We start from the raw sequence: 20,053 nt of genomic DNA, 5'->3' as shown, positions 1-20,053 counted from the left end.
TCCGGAAGGTGGTGATTGACTCCGCTGTCCTGGCGTCGTGAGGGAGTTTGTTCCACCATTGGGGGGCCAGAGCAGCGAACAGTTTTGACTGGGCTGAGCGGGAGCTGTACTTCCTCAGTGGTAGGGAGGCGAGCAGGCCAGAGGTGGATGAACGCAGTGCCCTTGTTTGGGTGTAGGGCCTGATCAGAGCCTGGAGGTACTGAGGTGCTGTTCCCCTCACAGCTCCGTAGGCAAGCACCATGGTCTTGTAGCGGATGCGAGCTTCAACTGGAAGCCAGTGGAGAGAACGGAGGAGCGGGGTGACATGAGAGAACTTGGGAAGGTTGAACACCAGACGGGCTGCGGCGTTCTGGATGAGTTGAAGGGGTTTAATGCCACCGCCTTGATGTTGGTTGAGAACGACAGGGTGTTGTCCAGGATCACGCCAAGGTTCTTAGCGCTCTGGGAGGAGGACACAATGGAGTTGTCAACCGTGATGGCGAGATCATGGAACGGGCAGTCCTTCCCCGGGAGGAAGAGCAGCTCCGTCTTGCCGAGGTTCAGCTTGAGGTGGTGATCCGTCATCCACACTGATATGTCTGCCAGACATGCAGAGATGCGATTCGCCACCTGGTCATCAGAAGGGGGAAAGGAGAAGATTAGTTGTGTGTCGTCTGCATAGCAATGATAGGAGAGACCATGTGTGGTTATGACAGAGCCAAGTGACTTGGTGTATAGCGAGAATAGGAGAGGGCCTAGAACAGAGCCCTGGGGGACACCAGTGGTGAGAGCGCGTGGTGAGGAGACAGATTCTCGCCACGCCACCTGGTAGGAGCGACCTGTCAGGTAGGACGCAATCCAAGCGTGGGCCGCGCCGGAGATGCCCAACTCGGATCATGGACGTCCTGATGGGCCGCCCCCAGGTGGTGAGGGTAGGTAGCAACACATATGCCACACTGATCCTCAACACTGGAGATCCCCAGGGGTGCGTGCTCAGTCCCCTCCTATACTCCCTGTTCACCCACGACTACATGGCCAGGCACGACTCCAGCACCATCATTAAGTTTGCAGATGACACAACAGTGCTAGGCCTGATCACCGACAACGATGAGACAGCCTATAGGGAGGAGGTCAGAAACCTGGACAGGTGGTGCCAGAATAACAACCTATCCCTGAACATAACTAAGACTAAGGAGATGGTTGTGGACTACAGGAAAAGGAGCACCGAGCACATCATCAACGGGGCTGTAGTGGAGCAGGTTGAGAGCTTCAAGTTGCTTGGTGTCCACATCAACAACAAACTACAATGGTCCAAACACACCAAGACAGTCGTGAAGAGGGCACGACAAAGCCTATTCCCCCTAAGGAAACTAAAAAGATTTGGCATGGGTCCTGAGATCCTCAAAAGGTTCTACAGCTGCTACATCGAGAGCATCCTGACCGGTTGCATCACTGCCTGGTACAGCAATTGCTCGTCTTCCGACCCCAAGGCACTTCAGAGGGTAGGGCTTCTCAACAGTTTTTATCCCCCTGAACAGGATTCTTACCCAGACTATTTGCATATTTTGCCCCCCAGCCCCTCTTTTACACTGCTGCTACTCTCTGTTTATCATATATGTATATTCACTTTAACTATACATTCATGTACATACTACCTCAATTGGGCCGACCAACCAGTGCTCCCGCACATTTGCTAACCAGGCTATCTGCTTTGTGTTCCACCACCCGCCAACCCCTCTTTTTACGCTACTGCTACTCCCTGTTCATCATATATGCGTAGTCACTTTAACCATACCTACATGTACAGTACATACTATCTTAATAAGCCAGACTAACCGGTGTCTGTATATAGCCTTGCTACTGTTATTTTCAAATGTCTTTTTACTGTCGTTTTATGTCTTTACACGCACACACACACACACACACACACACACACACACACACACACACACACACACACACACACACACACACACACACACACACACACACACACACACACACACACACACACACACACACACACACACACACACACACACCTTTTTTCCCGCTCTATTGGTTAGAGCCTGTAAGTAAGCATTTCACTGTAAGGTTGTATTCGGCGGACGTGACAAATAAACTTGATTTGATTCACAAAGTCTCTTCTGAACAGTTGATGTTGAGATGTGTCTGTTACTTGACCTCTGTGAAGCATTTCTTTGGGCTGCAATCTGAGGTGCAGTTAACTCTAATAAACCTATCCTCTTTAGCAGAGGTAACTCTGGGTCTTCTTTTCCTGTGGTGGTCCTCATGAGAGCCAGTTTCATCACAGCGCTTGATGGTTCTTGAAACTTTCAAAATTCTTGACATTTTCCAGATTGACTGACCTTCATGTCTTAAAGTAGTGATAGACTGTAATTTCCCTTTGCTTATTTGAGCTGTTCTTGCCATAATATGGACTTGGTCTTTTACCAAATAGGGCTGTCTTCTGTATACCCCTCCCTACTTTGTCATAACACAACTGATATGCTCAAAAGCATTAAGAAGGAAAGAAATTCCACCAATTAACTTGTAACAAGGCACACTTGTTAATTGAAATTTATTCCAGGTGACTACCACATGAAGCTGGTTGAGAGAATGCAAAGAGTGTGCAAAGCTGTCATCAAGGCAAAGGGTGGCTACTTTGAAGAATCTCAAATATAAAATATATTTTGATTTATTTAACACTTTTTGGTTACTTCATTATTTCATGAATGTTATTTCATAGTTTTGATGTCTTCACTATTATTTAAAAATGTAGAAAATAGTAAAAAAAATAAAGGAAAACCTTTGAATGAGTAGGTGTGTCCAAACTTTTGACTGCTACTATAAGTCGAAAAATGGATGTAGCAACTAAGGATTGCCCCTTTAACAGGCAGTGACCTTCAAACAGCAGAACTATTTTTCAATTTGAACGTGATTCATTAACTTGCCCCAAGAAAATGTATTCTGTCCACTGTTCCGTGAATGTCCTGGAAAATAAATTCCTTGTCCCGCATTTGGTTTTATTAGATGTGGACACCTTAATTCCACCTGCTACTACAACATGTTAACACCATCTTTTCACATATGAGGAGAGTAACATTATTTCAACACAATCATGCAATTCCAAATGTGAATGTGAGCATTTCACAAGTAAAAATCTAATTTGCAGTTTCACATGTGAAAACCTTTGCAATTTTACATGTTAAAAACAATCACTTGTGGAAGTTTTTCACATGTCAAACTGTAAATGTGATTTAGATTTTCACATGTGAATGTTTTTATTACATGTGAACTTGCAATTCCACATGTGAAAGGGAGAATTTCATATCCGATTTTCACATGTGAAAGTTTTAAACATGTGAAACCGCACATTTCACACATGAAACTGCAATTCACACTTGAGGTGAAAAACAGGTTATTCTCCTCACATGTGAAAAGGTGGTTTTATTCTAAATTTAATTTGTGAAAATATGGTCACGGGTGAAATTTTAACTCAACATGTGAAAATGTGAAAATACCACCACTTCTAGGAGAGGATTACAGTATAGAAACCATCGTATTGACTAGATCATGTCCTCTATGTTTTGGCTCTGTCTGGTATTTGCAGCAGCATTTGGAGTATATTCGCTGTATATATCCAACATTGCTAAAAATGTGTTCGCTCAAAGAGGTTTCAAATAATGAGACCAAATTGTATGATGTCACGACATAGAGAGGCTTATTATTCTCTATTTTGGTTAGGCCGGGGTGTGACTAGTGTGGGCATTCGATGTTCTTTTTTCTATGTTTTTGTATTTCTTTGTTTTTGGCCGGGTATGGTTCTCAATCAGGGACAGCTGTCTGTCGTTGTCTCTGATTGACACCATACTTAGGTAGCCTTTTCCCACCTGTGTTTTGTGGGTAATTATTTTTCTGTGTGTGTTTGTGTGCATCTCGGTTGCGGCATGTTTTTAATTTTTAATTTTTAAAAATGTATTTATTTATTTTTGCTGTTTACCTGTTTGTTTTTTGGTTGTTTCGGTTTCACTTTCATTAAAAGATGTGGAACTACATGCATGCTGCGCCTTGGTCAATTTATGACAGGGAGTTTGAGGATAGCGATCGTGACAGTTGAGCTCCAACAGTGGGACCAGATACAGTCCATCACACAACCATGTCTTATCTAGCCAACATATTACAGCCTAACCTAAAGAAATGAAGCCATTCTCAGTCATGGCTGATCACCTGATACAATATGTGAGAATGGGGACAAATTGGAAACAAACAAACATCTATTTCGTGAGCAATTGAATCTGCGCACATTGGCATGGCATGAGATTTTCCTCAGATTATTTCTGCATGGACAATAATTGAGAATGCTCAACTGTCAATGGGAGTTCTAATAGACCGGTTTGCTCTGTGAAACCATGGACCCCTGAAACCATGGCTTTGTTCAATACAGCCATTTTCTGGTGAGATCACCTCACAGGTCTGACGAATTTAGGATGATTTTGCTGTCCCATTTTGATTCTACAACACCTTGAGTCATTGCATTTCACATTATTACCATTATTCCAATTTGAGCACATATGTCTGTCACAGTTTGTTAATTCAGTGCGTTACCTTTATCAGCCTTTATCAGCCTTCAGTGCATTACCTTTATCAGCCTGTGGCCTTTCTTTGCTAAAACAACATTTTTGGTAAATAATGTGCCTGGAACACCCAGAGCTCTGTGACTAGGGAACTTGCAGCTCTGTCAGGTGCGATGCTTTTCGCTGACCAGTGCTTCATTTGGGCTGGATCCTGCCAGACCAGAATCCGGCACCTCTCCTTTTTGGACTGTTTTGTTCCGGGACTTATTTGACTGGATCGGATACCTCTCATGGCATGAAAAATAATTGTAACTTTTTGCAATGTAAAAATTTGAATAAAAGCGATCAAAGTTGCCCCTTCCTACCCCCCCCCACACAACATTTTAACCTATGCTTGAGGCCAACGCATGGCTCTGTGTGAAGCACACCTTTGTCTGTCACAGAACCGGAAGGAGATACACTTTCTAAGATCTCTCTCCCTCTCTCTGCTCTGATAGACATGAATGAGCCTGCATCTCACCTCTCCAGCATTTATTTCCTTATAGAATCATAGCCATGGGAAGGGCTCTCAAATACATTTGAGAGTTACTGCTGTCTGTTCAGAAATAAATGAAATCAATCATAATAGCCTACTACACCATGAGAAAGAATATACATCTAAATCTTTGCTTAGCTGTGGAATGTAGACCAATAACAAGGAATAGCCTACAGTCGGGAACACGCTGCAAATTTGTCAGTGAACAAACAGCATGCAGACAAAACAGGCCTTTTGCAATATTTCGAAGACAATCCCTGGAAACACAGGTTGGAAAGCAAATGGCTCCTGCTGAAAAGAGAAGACTCTAATATGTCTGCTGAAGGCTACCAAAATATTTGATTAACTTCTAAATAGGCCTATTGTTTTACAAAGTAAAATAACAGAGAGAGGGGCTTTTGGCACGAGCACATCGGCCATCACCAGCGAGTGAGCTGGCCATCATTGGGTGAGTCAGTGAAACTGGAAAGCATTTTTAGTACTATAATTTCCTCCTCATATTGTAGCCTATAATATGTCTCCACACACCTAGGCTATTGATGGATTCAAGACAAGATCATTTTTATTGATCTCAGATTCTCAGTATGTCAGTGTCAAAGTACAGTAGCCTGGCATTTCAGTCATTTGTGTGATATTAGGGTGCTTTCATGACGACTGGGAACTTGGATAAAAACTAAGTTGAATCATGGCGTCAGTGATCTTCAGGACGGAAAGTCGGAGCTCTTGATAGAGGCCTGAGTTCCCGGCTTGAAATTATGATTTGGGTGCCCATTCAAAACAAAATTTCACAGTCTGAGCAAATTTTTTCCTGAGTTCCCAGTTGTCTTGAAAGCACTGGACCCCAGGCCACAAATTGTTTTCTCCATGTGTGCCACTTCTATAAATGCCTCTACTCTACTGCTCTATGCCACTATGCAAATGCAATGATATGCATGGAATGCGTTACTTTAAAAGTGATATTTTTTTCGGTACTGGTGCTCACATTTCGCTTCGGCACCTCCTGATTTACAAAATAAACACTGTCGTTGACGTCAGTCCAAGGTGAGGCCTCCTTTCAGGGTGCAGTGAAGAGTCAAGCAAACATGACTGACTAACTGACTGACTCACTCTGTTGCTCACCATCCCAGTGGACATGAGTCATCAAGGCCAGCAGAAGGAGGAGAATAAGGAGAGTTATGTGTTTGGTTATTTGATTGAGTGGCTGAGGCCACACTCTCGCTGAAACGTCGCTTCCATGATCAAGCAATGTTTATATATATATTTGGGTTTGGTGCATCTTTTTGTCCCTTGACTCACAACATTTGTCACTGATGTGACAGGTCAAAAATAAACCCTTCCTCAGAAGAAAAAAATGGCATGGAGCTTGTTTTCTACAGTCTGAAACACAATATCCATGATTGTAGCCACCATTTGAATTGCGGTCAGCAATTCAGCCTTTCTACTTGTAACCACCACAGCACAATAACTGAACATGCACACTCTTTCACAGGCCATTGATCGCAACAGTTTCCTACAGCCAGGGAGAGTTCACTACATGACTGGAAATGTATTTTCAGGCGATGATGACAGGAACGGTAGTCTGTCTGTTTTGAGCATAGGGGAGATGAGGCCAATTCTCTTTAATGAGAGGAAATAATCACCCTGCTATATGATAGCCTACATTAAAGCCAGTGCAGTGGTTGCACCAGCTCACTTGAACTTACAAGAGCCTTTCATGTTCAATTAAGTGCAGGGTTCCAAATATACTTGTGGAAAGAGCAGAGAGTGACTCGCAACTGCCATTATGCACAACTGAAATCACCTATATACCACGCTTGATTTAGCTCTACTCTTGAACATGGAATATTCCCCATTAAATTATGTGTCAGGTGAATGGTTGGGTTTCTAATGGTTGGATTATTTTGCCTGCTGCGTCTTTACACCATTTCAGTGTTTAAACAACACATAACGATATATTTCTCCTTCTGGGACAAAAGTCAGTCATTTAGAGTTAAAAGAAGCTATTTCAAACTGACACTTTCTTGGGAAAGAAAGTCTACCACTAATGATTACTGACAAACATACAGTATAAATCCACATCAGATGGCAATGGGCATTACCTATTATCCATACCGGGAGAACACATCAATGCGTTTCTGCCTTAGCGTCAGTGGAGTCGGCACTCATCAAAGAATTATTATTCTGTAGTTGTGTTTTGAAGCTTAATGCTTCCAACTAGCACTGCTTGTATGAAATGGCCTTTAATGTCAAATTAGCCCAATACGTTTTAAGAAGAAACACCAAAGGAATTTTGTTAGACATTAATTTCATACAGTATCTTACTGCCAAGAGTTTACTAGTCAAGTCCATAACAGGAGGAAAGCCTGTAACTCTTCAATGGAATGAAGGGTATGTAGAAACAGTACAAGACAGAAAAGATGCTACATACAGTGGGAGAGAACAAGTATTTGATACACTGCCGATTTTGCAGGTTTCCTACTTACAAAGCATGTAGAGGTCTGTAATTTAAAAAAATCATAGGTACACTTCAACTGTGAGAGACGGAATCTAAAACAAAAATCCAGAAAGTCACATTGTATAATTTTTAAGTAATTAATTTGCATTTTATTGCATGACATAAGTATTTGATCACCTACCAACCAGTAAGAATTCCGGCTCTCACAGACCTGTTAGTTTTTCTTTAAGAAGCCCTCCTGTTCTCCACTCATTACCTGTATTAACTGGACCTGTTTGAACTCGTTACCTGTCAAAAAAGACTCCTGTCCACACACTCAAACAAACAGACTCTCTACAATGGCCAAAACCAGAGAGGGTGTAAGGACATCAGGGATAGAATTGTAGACCTGCACAAGACTGGGATGGGCTACAGGACAATAGGCGCAATTATAGAAAATGGAAGAAGTTCAAGATGATGGTCAATCACCCTCGGTCTGGGGCTCCATGCAAGATCTCACCTCGTGGGGCATCAATGATCATGAGGAAGTTGAGGGATCAGCCCAGAACTACACAGCAGGACCTGGTCAATGACCTGAAGAGAGCTGGGACCACAGTCTCAAAGAAAACCATTAGTAACACACTACGCTGTCATGGATTAAAATCCTGCAGCGCACGCAAGGACCCCCTGCTCAAGCCAGCGCATGTCCAGGCCCGTCTGAAGTTTGCCAATGACCATCTGGATGATCCAGAGGGGGAATGGGAGAAGATCATGTGGTCTGATGAGACAAAAATATAGCTTTTTGGTCTAAACTCCACTCGCTGTGTTTGGAGGAAGAAGGATGAGTACAACCCCAAGAATACCATCCCAACCGTGAAGCATGGAGGTGGAAACATCATTCTTTGGGGATGCGTTTCTGCAAAGGGGACAGGACGACTGCACCGTATTGAGGGGAGGATGGATGGGGCCATGTATCGCGAGCATTGAAGATGGGTCGTGGCTGGGTCTTCCAGCATGACAACGACATGAAACACACAGCCAGGGCAACTAAGGAGTGGCTCTGTAAGAAGCATCTCAAGGTCCTGGATGTTCTGCTTTTCTGATGTATCAAATACTTATGTCATGCAATAAAATGCAAATTAATTACTTAAAAATCATACAATGTGATTTTCTGGATTTTTGTTTTAGATTCCGTCTCTCACAGTTGAAGTGTACCTATGATAACAATTACAGACCTTTACATGCTTTGTAAGTAGGGAAAACCTGCAAAATCGGCAGTGTATCAAACACTTGTTCTCCCCACTGTCTCTAGATAAGCTTTTAATTTGCTACCACTGTATTAAAAACAATGGTGTTGTCATTCCTGATCCTCCTCTCTGTCTCTCTCTCACTCTCTCTCTTTTTCGCTTCTGAAACTTTCCAGTATGCAAAAAATGTATTGTATTGTATTTCTTTCGACAAGAAAGTGTAATAATAGCACAACATACGTAACGAACAAAATGATGTATATATAGCCAGTATTTTTCTGGCTCTGAGCAAATTAATTATGTAGCAAAAGACACCAGCCTTAATTGAGTGGAATGATGTGTGTATGCTTAGTCAGAACACATCACCTGGCCTCTTCTGACTCGTCTTTTTCTTTTTAACTCTCAAGGCCCACCGTGATGCTGTCCCTGGATGAATGATAAACAAAGACACAAAGCTCTAATCTTCATCTGCAGCTTTGGATGTGGTCCACAGCAGGCACTCTCCAGTCTGCCAAGCAACACATGAAACCCAGTGTCCAGTCACTGCCTTCCCTTTATCTTCCTCTATCATCCAATAAACGTCAGCCAACTGTGCGGAGACCAGATTGTCTAAACCATGTTGAAAACTGCCCAATCTAGCACACATTGTCAATTTACAGTGCTGTATGAGGATATTCCTTTTATATGCAACCAAGAGAGTATGAAAGTTATATTGATCCAGGATGTATTACTGTAAAGCTGTGCAAAATTGTTTTGTTTGATACAAGAAAAATATGCAATGCTGGGTTAGATGTGACAACAATCAGTGAAAAGATCTTGTTTACTTTTGAGCAGCAGCTAGTAGGCACCTATCAGTCCACTGGTATAGGACCATTGTCCACAGTGGATAGGGTGCTAGGATGAGAGATCGTTTTCAGTGTGTTAGAAACACATTGCAGTCAACGATGTGTTTCAGTATAACTTTTAGCAGTTCCGATCATAACTTGGTAGTGGAGTTACTTTCAGGTTGAGCACTGCAGGCATTTATACACACAGCAACTCCCTGACATGGGTTGCCATGTGCCTCATTTACGGTACTCTTCTTCGTAGTTTGTTAAACTCTTAATGTGAAAAAAACAAAACAATAGTTGCTCCTCGTGGCGGAGTGAATACAAAAGGAAAACTGCTATGATAGTCGACTTATCTGCAATGCATTGTTCTTCTATATTTCTTGAGTGTTTTGTAAGCTGTCTCTTTGGTGAGGGAACAAAATGCTGAGATTAAAAGCTGAGATGAGAAGCCAACAGAGGTAGGGGAATGCAATGCAATTGCCAGAGAGCGTGGGGACATTGCTTACATACGCTACGACAGATTCATTGTCCACTCTCCCTACTAAAAACTGGGAGGAGTGATACAGCCAAGCTTCCGGGTCAGCAGCCTCAGCCCCACATCTCACACACACACACACACACACACACACACACACACACACACACACACACACACACACACACACACACACACACACACACACACACACACACACACACACACACACACACACACACACACACACACACACACACACACACACACACACACACACACACACACACACACACACACACACACACCTGATTGAGTGAATTCTATAATTCTATAAACTAGACATAGTACTTTTCTTATGCACAGTCCTCAACTGGGCCCTCAACAACAGAGAATACACGCCAGCCTGGATCTCATCTATTACTACCTTTATCCATAAAGAATGTAAAAATCCAGCAGAATTTACATCGTATCGACCAATATTGGTGCTGAACGGTGACCAAAAATGTATTACATCAATTTTTGCAAAAAGATTAAATCATGTAATCCCAGATATCATAAACTTTGTTCAAACAGGTTCTGTGTCCAGCAGACTCCTGACCGATAATACTAGGTGAATATTTAATGCATTGGAACACGCTCTAAAGAAAGAAAGATGCAGAGAAAGCCTTTGTAAGGGTGTCATCGCCTTTCATCTTTGAAACATGTCAAACATTTAACTTTTGTGAACATTTCAGTGTTAATGTTGTAGCACTAGTGGTTAGAGCATTGGACTTGTAACCGGAAGGTTGCAAGTTCAAACCCCCGAGCTGACAAGGTACAAATCTGTCGTTTTGCCCCTGAACAGGCAGTTAACCCACTGTTCCTAGGCTGTCATTGAAAATAAGAATTTGTTCTTAACTGACTTGCCTGGTTAAATAAAGTTAAAATAAAAGACAATTCTTCTTCCACCAAACTTTACAGTTGACATTATGCATTCGGGCAGGAAGCATTCTCCTGGCATTTGCTAAACCCAGATTAGTCCGTTGGAATGCCAGATGGTGAAGCGTGATTCGTTACTGCAGAGAACACGTTTCCACTGCTCCAGAGTCCAATGGCGGTGAGCTTTACACAACTCCAACTGACGTTTGGCATTGCACATAGTGATCTTAGGCTTGTGTGGGGCTGCTCGGCCATGGAAACTCATTTCATGAAGCTCCCGACAAACAGTTCTTGAGCTGAGGTTTCTTCCAGAGGCAGTTAGAAACTCGGTAATGAGTGTTGCAACCGAGGAGAGGCGATATGTTTTGGGGGGACCAGGGCAGACATAGCAGGGCAGGAATTGTACAAACTGACTTGTTGGAAAGGTGACATCCTATTATGGTGCCACGTTGAAAGTCACTGAGCCCTTCAGTAAGGCCACACCACTGCTAATGCTTGTCTATGGAGATTGCATGGATCTGTGCTCGATTTTATACACCTGACAGCAACGGGTGTGGCTGAAATAGCCAAAACCACTAATTTGAAGGGGTGTCCACATACTTGTGTGTGTATATATATGCAGTATATGTCTAATGTTCATGTTATTATTTTAAATGTATGTCAATTGTTTTTGTCTGGTATGTCTTTTTAGTTATCTGTTGGATCCCAGGAAGACAAGCCCTCACCATTGGCTTTGGCTAATGGAGATCCTGATAATATCATAAATGAGCAGCAGATCCCTGTTCAGTTACCTCCTCATCCTGGCATTCCATAAGCTATTTGTGCCATTAATGCCAAAATATTGCTGAAAGCTGAGGTGTGTGTCTGTAAGTGTGTAAGTGTGTAAGTGTTCAAGTGTGTAAGTGAGTGAGAGCAGCCCTTTTTGATTGGTTTGCCTATGGCACACATTTTCAGGACCATAACTGGATAAATCTTCTTAAACTTTCAAAGGCTTGTCAGGGATGTTAAATTGCTTCTCCCAGCCTGGGAAAATACTGATTCAGATTGCAGATAGCAGCAGCAAGAGAAAACAAAAAAATGATTTATCTGTTCAAAGCCAGCATTTGTTAACATTAAGTGCCTCTGTTTAGATAAGAAATGTCCATGTATAACTTTCATGAGGCATGCAGAACACAAAAAGCTGAGCTACTTATCAATTACTCTATCCTGTTTTCCCTTTTCTTATCTTATACATTCTATGTCTTGTTTACATTCAGGGCACAAGTGGACTCGGCAATAAGAGATGAAGTGTGATGAGAGAGAGAGCCGACCTGAATTTGGAGAATGGGTCTGAAGGGAGAGTGGAAAGAATTGACCTCAGAGGCCATCCCCTAGATGGAACTGCCTGTTGATTTGTATCACAGCCATTAACACTGGGCAGTAGAGTCCTTACTTAGCGAATGCAAGAGTAATATGTGACAGTGTCACATTCATCAGTGACATTTGATGTCTGGCTACCAACACAGAGGCACGAAGACTACTTTCCAAATAGACATTAAAGAACTAGGCTGATTATGTGGAATGTTTCCTCCCCCCTTTATCACTGGCAAAAGGGGATTTGGTTACACAAAACATACAACATTTATGTACCAGTTTTATTAAGTCGGACAATTATATAGTATGAATGTACAATATATGTACTTTTACATACTTTCGAGATATAGGCATAGTTAAAGTAAGTAGAATTATTTTGAAAAATTGTACTGTATAGGTTTTCTCCCCCCCATCTCCTATTTCCATCATGACTCATAGAAATTATCCAGTCTACTTATTTAATTCCACGAGCACTAATCATCAAGGATTGAGAACATCAGTAAGCAATCTGAGAAAATCTTTTCATTGCCTAGGAGTGTTTGAACTTCCTCAGAGGACGTAGACCCTGTTGATTTTACTTTAATAGCATGGTGCGGAATTGTCACACAGGATAAAAGAGTGGCAGATGGTATCTGTTACTATAAGGATCAGCTGTCAGTGCTTTCACGTTGCCCCTATCTTGGTTCCCAAGCTAGCTCCTCCAAACTTTGGTTCTCAGCTAATGATTTCACAGGACGAGAATGCAAGTTTTAATGATCTTCAAAGACTTATTAAAATGTGTGCTGTGACAGTGTTCATATTAGCTGTAAGACTGAACTCATTGCATCCCTCTGAGATTGATTTCAGTCATGTTAAACTTTGTTCAGCATAGCATATCTTATAGATCAGTTTTGATTTAATTTGAATGAATTCAAAAATGTAGTTGATTTAGTTAGAATGCCATAGCCGTTGTTAAATGTATTCATAATTCAGACAGCAGAGCAACCCTAATCTGTGTTTCATTCTCATCAGACTCTTCTCAATGGCTGAAACCTCTGGTCTGGCATACTGATAATATAAACTATAGTCATGCTGTGTATGGAATCACAACTCACTTAGTTGTTGTATAGAGCAGTCAAGTCCAATGCCAAAGGTGGGGACCTTGGCTGGTGGTGGTGGTGGTTTTTCCTTCTCATTGGTGCTGTAATAATAACAACTGAGACGAGCTAATTAAAGGCCAGTGGACTGCACCGCTGTCACTCTCTCCATGCAGGCGCTGACAGGGCAGCGGCTAATTGCGGGACCAGGATGTTAATTGAAACCTTGCATGGTGATTAACACATTTCCAAAGCATTGAAACAACCTCTGCTATGATTAATATACACCTGTCATAACTAATTACATTGATACTGAAGAATGATTAGGCCTTGCTCTGTCTTCCAGTCCTCCTCCATCACACACTCTAGCCTTGATTAACACATCTCTGATGAATAGTAGAACATGGCAGATTAACAAGACCTGTCGGTCAGTTGTGTTCTTTCTACATCAAACGAACCTTTCCAAAATAAATATATTTGTTAGCTATGTAGATTTCTTGTATCAAGAGAACTCTAATTTGAGTTGTTGGTCTATACCAGACATAGTCCGAAGTGCAGTAAAGTTTTGGAATGCAGTGATATGTGTTGAGATGTAAATGTATGCTAAGAGACATTCCTCATCAATCAGAAATAACTGGACCATAATACAATATATAAAAGCATTTATTTTTATTTTTTATAATTTGCATTTGTATAAAAGGGTTACGCTAATTAATGTCTGGAACAAATAGCATGTAATTGGCAACTTTAATTTCTGCCAAGCTCCAAATAAATTAAGTATGGGTATGAAGGGTAGATTGACAATAAAGCAATCAAAACACTCTAAAAGGCTATCATTTGCTTGATTTCCCTTTTCTTGCAATCAGTGTTGTTCAGCCATTTCGCTCGCTGAGGTTGGTTGTTCTGCTATAAAGTACATCAAGAAACTGCAGTCTTATTGGGCATACCATGTCAAATTCATTGAGTCAGAGTGTACAGTCAAAGTTGAGAAGCTGTAAAAACAAAGGGCAACTAATAACAATGCCAACTAAACTCAGCAAAAAAGGAAACGTCCCTTTTTCAGGACCCTGTCTTTCAAAGATAAAAAAAAAAATCAAAATAACTTCACAGATCTTCATTGTAACGGGTTTAAACACTGTTTCCCGTGCTTGTTCAATGAAACAAACAATTAATGAACATTCACCTGTGGAACGGTCGTTAAGACACCAACAGCTTACAGACAGTAGGCAATTAAGGTCACAGTTATGAAAACTTAGGACACTAAAGAGGCCTTTCTACTGACTCTGAAAAAGAAAAAAAGAAAGATGCCCAGGGTCCATGCTCATTTGTGTGAACGTGCCTTAGGCATGCTGGCCAGATATGGGAACGCACAATCGCTCCATCAGTGCTCAGACTGTCCGCAATAGGCTGAGAGAGGCTGGACTGAGGGCTTGCAGGCCTGTTGTAAGGCATGTCCTCACCAGACATCACCGGCAACAACGTCGCCTATGGGCACAAACCCACCGTCGGAGATGCACTGCAGTACTTATTGCAGCTGGTGGCCACACCAAATACTGACTGTTATTTTTTATTTTGACCCCCCTTTTGTTCAGGGACACATTATTCCATTTCTGTTAGTCACATGTCTGTGGAACTTGCTCAGTTTATTTCTCTTGTTGAATCTTATGTTCATGCAAATATTTACACGTGTTAAGTTTGCTGAATATAAACGCAGTTAACAGTGCGAGGACGTTTCTTTTTTTAGATGATTTTATTTGATAAATAGTAGTGTAGAGTTGGATTTACAATAATTGATTTGCTTACGAAAACTGTTAAGATCCACTGTAAAACAGTAGTGCTTTTATTCTCTTTGGAATAAATGTTATTACAAGAGTGTTTGTGTTATGCTACGTATAGTGACTGAATTGAACAGTAACTCATATCTTTGTGTACCTTTAGACCACGAGCGGATCAGGAAGGACTCGTCCTATGAGCAGGAGGGAAAGGTCCAGTTTGTGGTCGACGCAGTCTACGCCATGGCTCATGCCCTGCACAACATGCACAAGGAGCTCTGTCCAGGCAAAGTGGGCCTCTGCTCCAGAATGGAAACCATCAATGGAACCATGTTGCTCAAGTTCATTCGCAAAGTCAACTTTACAGGTTTGTTTTAGTAATGCACAAACTACAAACACCTGTGAATATATGCAAGATAGCAGATACACAGAAATAATACAAACACTATACAAATATACACATTGGCAAAGGCATCAGCATTTCCTTCAGTATTTCTCTCTCTGTAAGAAAATGCCTTACCAATTATTTGTAAATAGGCTTTATCAATTGAAACACTCTTAAACCCTTGCTTTGTTCCTTCCCCCACATTTAGCTTGAATGATGTGTCTTACTATTGTAATTATTTCGATAACTAACCGTAATTCAAGAAACATTGTGTTTCTACAGCCAAATGAAAGGTTCCAGAGTCTTCCAGAGAGCAGCATGGAAAATGCCTCTCCCAACAAATCCGTAAAGAGAACATGAAAGCAAAATCAAGCTGCTATTGCAGGGGAGCAAACCGATATTACTAGCTTACTGTTACTCAGTCTAGAGAAACTAATCTGCATTTGTATGGAATCTCTTTTGCCAGAGAAGCATTTGAAGTGGTGGTGGTTCACTGCACTGTTGTACACTGCAGTCAAAAGAAGAGAAAAACATTGTGTTGTAATGGAACAAGCTTTAGGAAAAATACACTAGTTGTGGTGAAATATCAAACAAGACAGTGGACATTTGATTAAAATCAGCTGGACTGTATAAAGCTTGGTTATTGATAGCTTGTAGATCGATTGAAGATCAACATAAAACAAAAGTTATAAGATAATTAACGCTTTATTTGTGGAACTCAACACTGTTTAGCTGACAGAAAAGTCGCCCAAAGTTGCTTAGTCATTTTATAAACCTCAAAGTGAACACCTCATCTCCAGTCCACACAGATGTTGAAATTTCAAGGAAAGACAAACTCAGATCGCCTTATAACCAAATGTGTGAGTGACTCATTGGCCTGCTAGGCTATTTTAGAGTACGGTCTCTGTCTGATGTCACTTTCATCTGTTCTAATAAGGTGCGGCTAATTATACATCAACTGAGCAGAAGGTCAGAGTGATGCAGAGTGGAGGCAATCAGACATAATGCAACATGTGCATTCTGACATCCATGGACTGCCCAGACCCTCCCTTAGAGCTAATTATATGGTAATAGGTGCCCTATTTGAATGGAGGTAGAGGATGGCACAATCCAAATTGAGAATGGAAGGGAGAGCTGTAGGGTCAGAATAGAATAGAATAGCTGAACAGTAAAATGGAGAGCTACCTTATCACAGGGCTCTTACTAACCTTCCATAGACGTGTGCTGATTCTTATGTTATGCACAAAAGGTGACTCTATCAGGCAGAGTGTCTGGCATACCAACCAATCACCACCTCTGTAGAACAACGTCTACCTCTTCAGCTACCTGTTCAGCTTTGTAACTGAGATGATTACTTCACTTCCTGACCTAAATGGCTCATCACCAGGCATAGCCACACTGCACGTAGGCTGCTCTAGCAGCTCCTCACTCCTGTTCTGTGCTTCAGGGTTTCTATCTGTTGAGCTCGACCCGAGAGCTGTTGCATTTTATTTCTCTGAATGTACACACATTTCCTGAATGCAACACCGCTCATTTGTCTCAATGTATCACGTTTCAGGTAAGATCCAGATGCAGACAACGTCGAAGTAACAACAGTTTATTAATCGAACAGGGGTAGACAAAAGACAGGTCAAGGGCAGGCAGTAATCCAAATAGGTGGGGCAAAGATACAGGGCATGCAGAATGGTCAACACTGGAAAAACTAGGAAACAGGAACAATCGAAAAACAAGGAGCAGAGGGGAAAAACACTTGTAGGCTTGACAAAACAAAACGAACTGGCAACAGACAAACAGAGAACACATGTATAAATACACAGGGGACAAGGACAAGGGAAGCCTTCTCTTAAGGAATAATCTTAGTTCTGTTACCATGTTTTCTCCTTTAGACAACCAACCACAAGTTCTTCCCAAAATGGAGACAACATGCAAATTATAATTAGAACATTGTTTGCATATTTCTCAACTTGGTGATTAAATGTATCCAGGTCACACCTCATTTGGGTGTTTGTTCTAACACAATATGAAACAAATTGGCCCAATTTTCTAAACTCAGCACAAGATGCACAAATTCACAACCTGAACCACAGTTCAGACATTAAGCTACATTTTGACATCTAGCCATTCCACTGCTCTCACCTTCATGTCCAGGTCACTCAGTCTCCAACCTAGCAGTAGCACTCCCCTATGGAAAAGGACTTAGAAAACCCTTTACATGCATTACTGGAAGACTTCTCAGTAATAAAACTACAGGTATTGCATTTAAACCTAAGAATCAATGCCAAAAACACATTACCGGTAGGATGTATTGCTGTGAAGTCTTACTGTACATTAGAAAGTAGAATTTAAAAGGTTTTAAGGAAGAGAACAGGAAATGTTGACATGATCCCAGTGTATGCTAAATGACTGAAATGTAATGTAATGTAATGTATTCTGGGAACTAGAAGCACCCATGCTGACTCGAGGAAAGGAGACACCTGGCCACTCCAGATATTGTTGATTCTTGTTGATGTTAGGCCTACCACCGTATTGTCTGTGTTGTTTCAGAAATGTTTCTGCTGCGCTGGCTAAACTGTATCATATTTCTGTGATAACATAACTTACATTGTGAAGTCCATTGGTTCAAAGAAAACACGGTTAGAGATAAAAAAATATATATAAAAAATGTTCTAAATACCCATATCCATTACACTAGAACCCATCGGCTTAGCGTTCATTAAATGCATAGAACTGTTCGATTTCTGTGATTTTAGCATGGCTGAGAATGTTGCTGAGACTGTTGCTTCAGCTCACAAAATGCAATATTGTTTGTCTACTTCTGAATTCTTCAAACAATGGATACTTTTCCTCATTGAATGGTCTTAAGCAAAGCCTAGCACATATAAACTTGCTGTTTTGTAAAGCCAGTTAATTGTTGCAACTGCCTGTGCATGAATGTTTAATTACAGAGTGGGGAAGCATAAACGCCAAATGCCATCCTCCCTGCCAGGCAACTAACAAATTATGTGCCACAACAAACAGCAAGGGGAGGGTAAAATACAGCATGGAACACAATGCATCACCCTTTTTGAGTTTTGTGTCACATAGAGATGACAGGGAGAGGCTGACAGAACAATCAGCCACAGCATTGGCCTTAGCTCTGCTCAATTGGATGACTAATAACCAGGAAAGGCTGGGCCTCCATTTTGAGGGGTTGTAAATTATAGTGTGTCACCACTGAATTCCTGTTTTTTCAAAGCGTACTTTTGCATTTACAGCGAAATGTAGAAGATTGTGGTAATTTGTATATCTTTCGCTGTTAGCTTTGTTTCAGGATTCTGAAGCAGTAACTGTGGCATAGAGGAGATGATGTCTCGTAGAGATATACTTTAACTAGTGATCTATTTAGTTTTTTCCTGATTGACCCCCCAGATATGATTATGGATTTGTGGTTTGCATGCAGCTCGCTTGAGACATTTAAGGTAAACCACTGTGCATACATTACAGACCTTACTTCAAGCATTGTCAACTGCTTTTCTGAAATTCCTTATTGAATGTTCAGACTCACGGAAGAATAACACCTGGAAAAGCCTATATTTATATATTTATACCACATGCAGTACCGATATGTAGAATATATGCCAAGACACAAAACCACCATCATGAAGTGTATTTATGGATATTATTTTGACATCTAACCTTTATGATTTCAGTACAATGTATGCCATCTTTACATAATGTAAACAATTCAAGTGCTTAGAATAATATGTAGTACTTTTTATACTCCAAATACTGTAACTATCAATTAGTCAGTCAATAATTGGGTCAAGATCATTGGTTCTTGAGAATGTATTTCAGTTGACTGTGATTTTATACTGGACTATTTTACCACTCTTCAGACCCTATAGACTATTGCTTCAGAATTGAACCATATGATGGCAGTTTTCTTTACACATTTGATAAGTGCAGGCTTTGACAGTGACACAACTACAGCAGAGCAATAACCTCTGAGATAATGGACATGGACTATTCTTTCTTACAATAGCTGCAGGCAAGAAGCCCAGTCCACAGGCCTAGAATGCCACTACATCTTTTCAAAATACAAAATGATATAGAGAGTTGACACCTTAAAATACTTTTTTGATTGATCAAATACCCATGGGAGCCTCTTGAAGAAGTAAAGTGTGCTAATTCCAGTCTATTTTACATCAGCTTTTTTAATGAATGACTTCTAAAGGTTACCATTTTAATCTGGCACTGAATAAACCTTTAATTCAAACTCATATCTTTTCAGGCTACTCAGAGTATTTAATCAAAATGATTTTAAAAGGTGACTCGTATATGAATACAATTGGAGTAGTTTTAGTGTCGTGAGACATGTATACAGTGGAGGCTGCAAGGCATTCTCATGTCTCACCACAGACAACTTAAGGTTGCAAGCTGAGAATATTTGCTTTTGATCTGCTCTTCAGTGCGTGGCCCTTGCAGAGCAA

General features: G+C 41.1%; 1 protein-coding gene across 1 annotated transcript in view; it reads left to right on the top strand.

Moving 5' to 3' along the window:
• LOC124032048 (metabotropic glutamate receptor 4-like) overlaps positions 1-20,053 on the top strand; it is a 316,925-nt gene that overhangs the window by 257,055 nt on the left and 39,817 nt on the right. Inside the window, exon 8 of the mRNA XM_046344062.1 lies at positions 15,366-15,566. Within this exon, the coding sequence (XP_046200018.1) occupies positions 15,366-15,566 (201 nt within the window). The remainder of the gene's footprint in view (positions 1-15,365; positions 15,567-20,053) is intronic.

Source organism: Oncorhynchus gorbuscha, linkage group LG03, assembly GCF_021184085.1.
Source record: "Oncorhynchus gorbuscha isolate QuinsamMale2020 ecotype Even-year linkage group LG03, OgorEven_v1.0, whole genome shotgun sequence".
Taxonomy (NCBI): Eukaryota; Metazoa; Chordata; class Actinopteri; order Salmoniformes; family Salmonidae; genus Oncorhynchus; species Oncorhynchus gorbuscha.
This window is presented reverse-complemented; position numbering and strand designations above follow the sequence as displayed.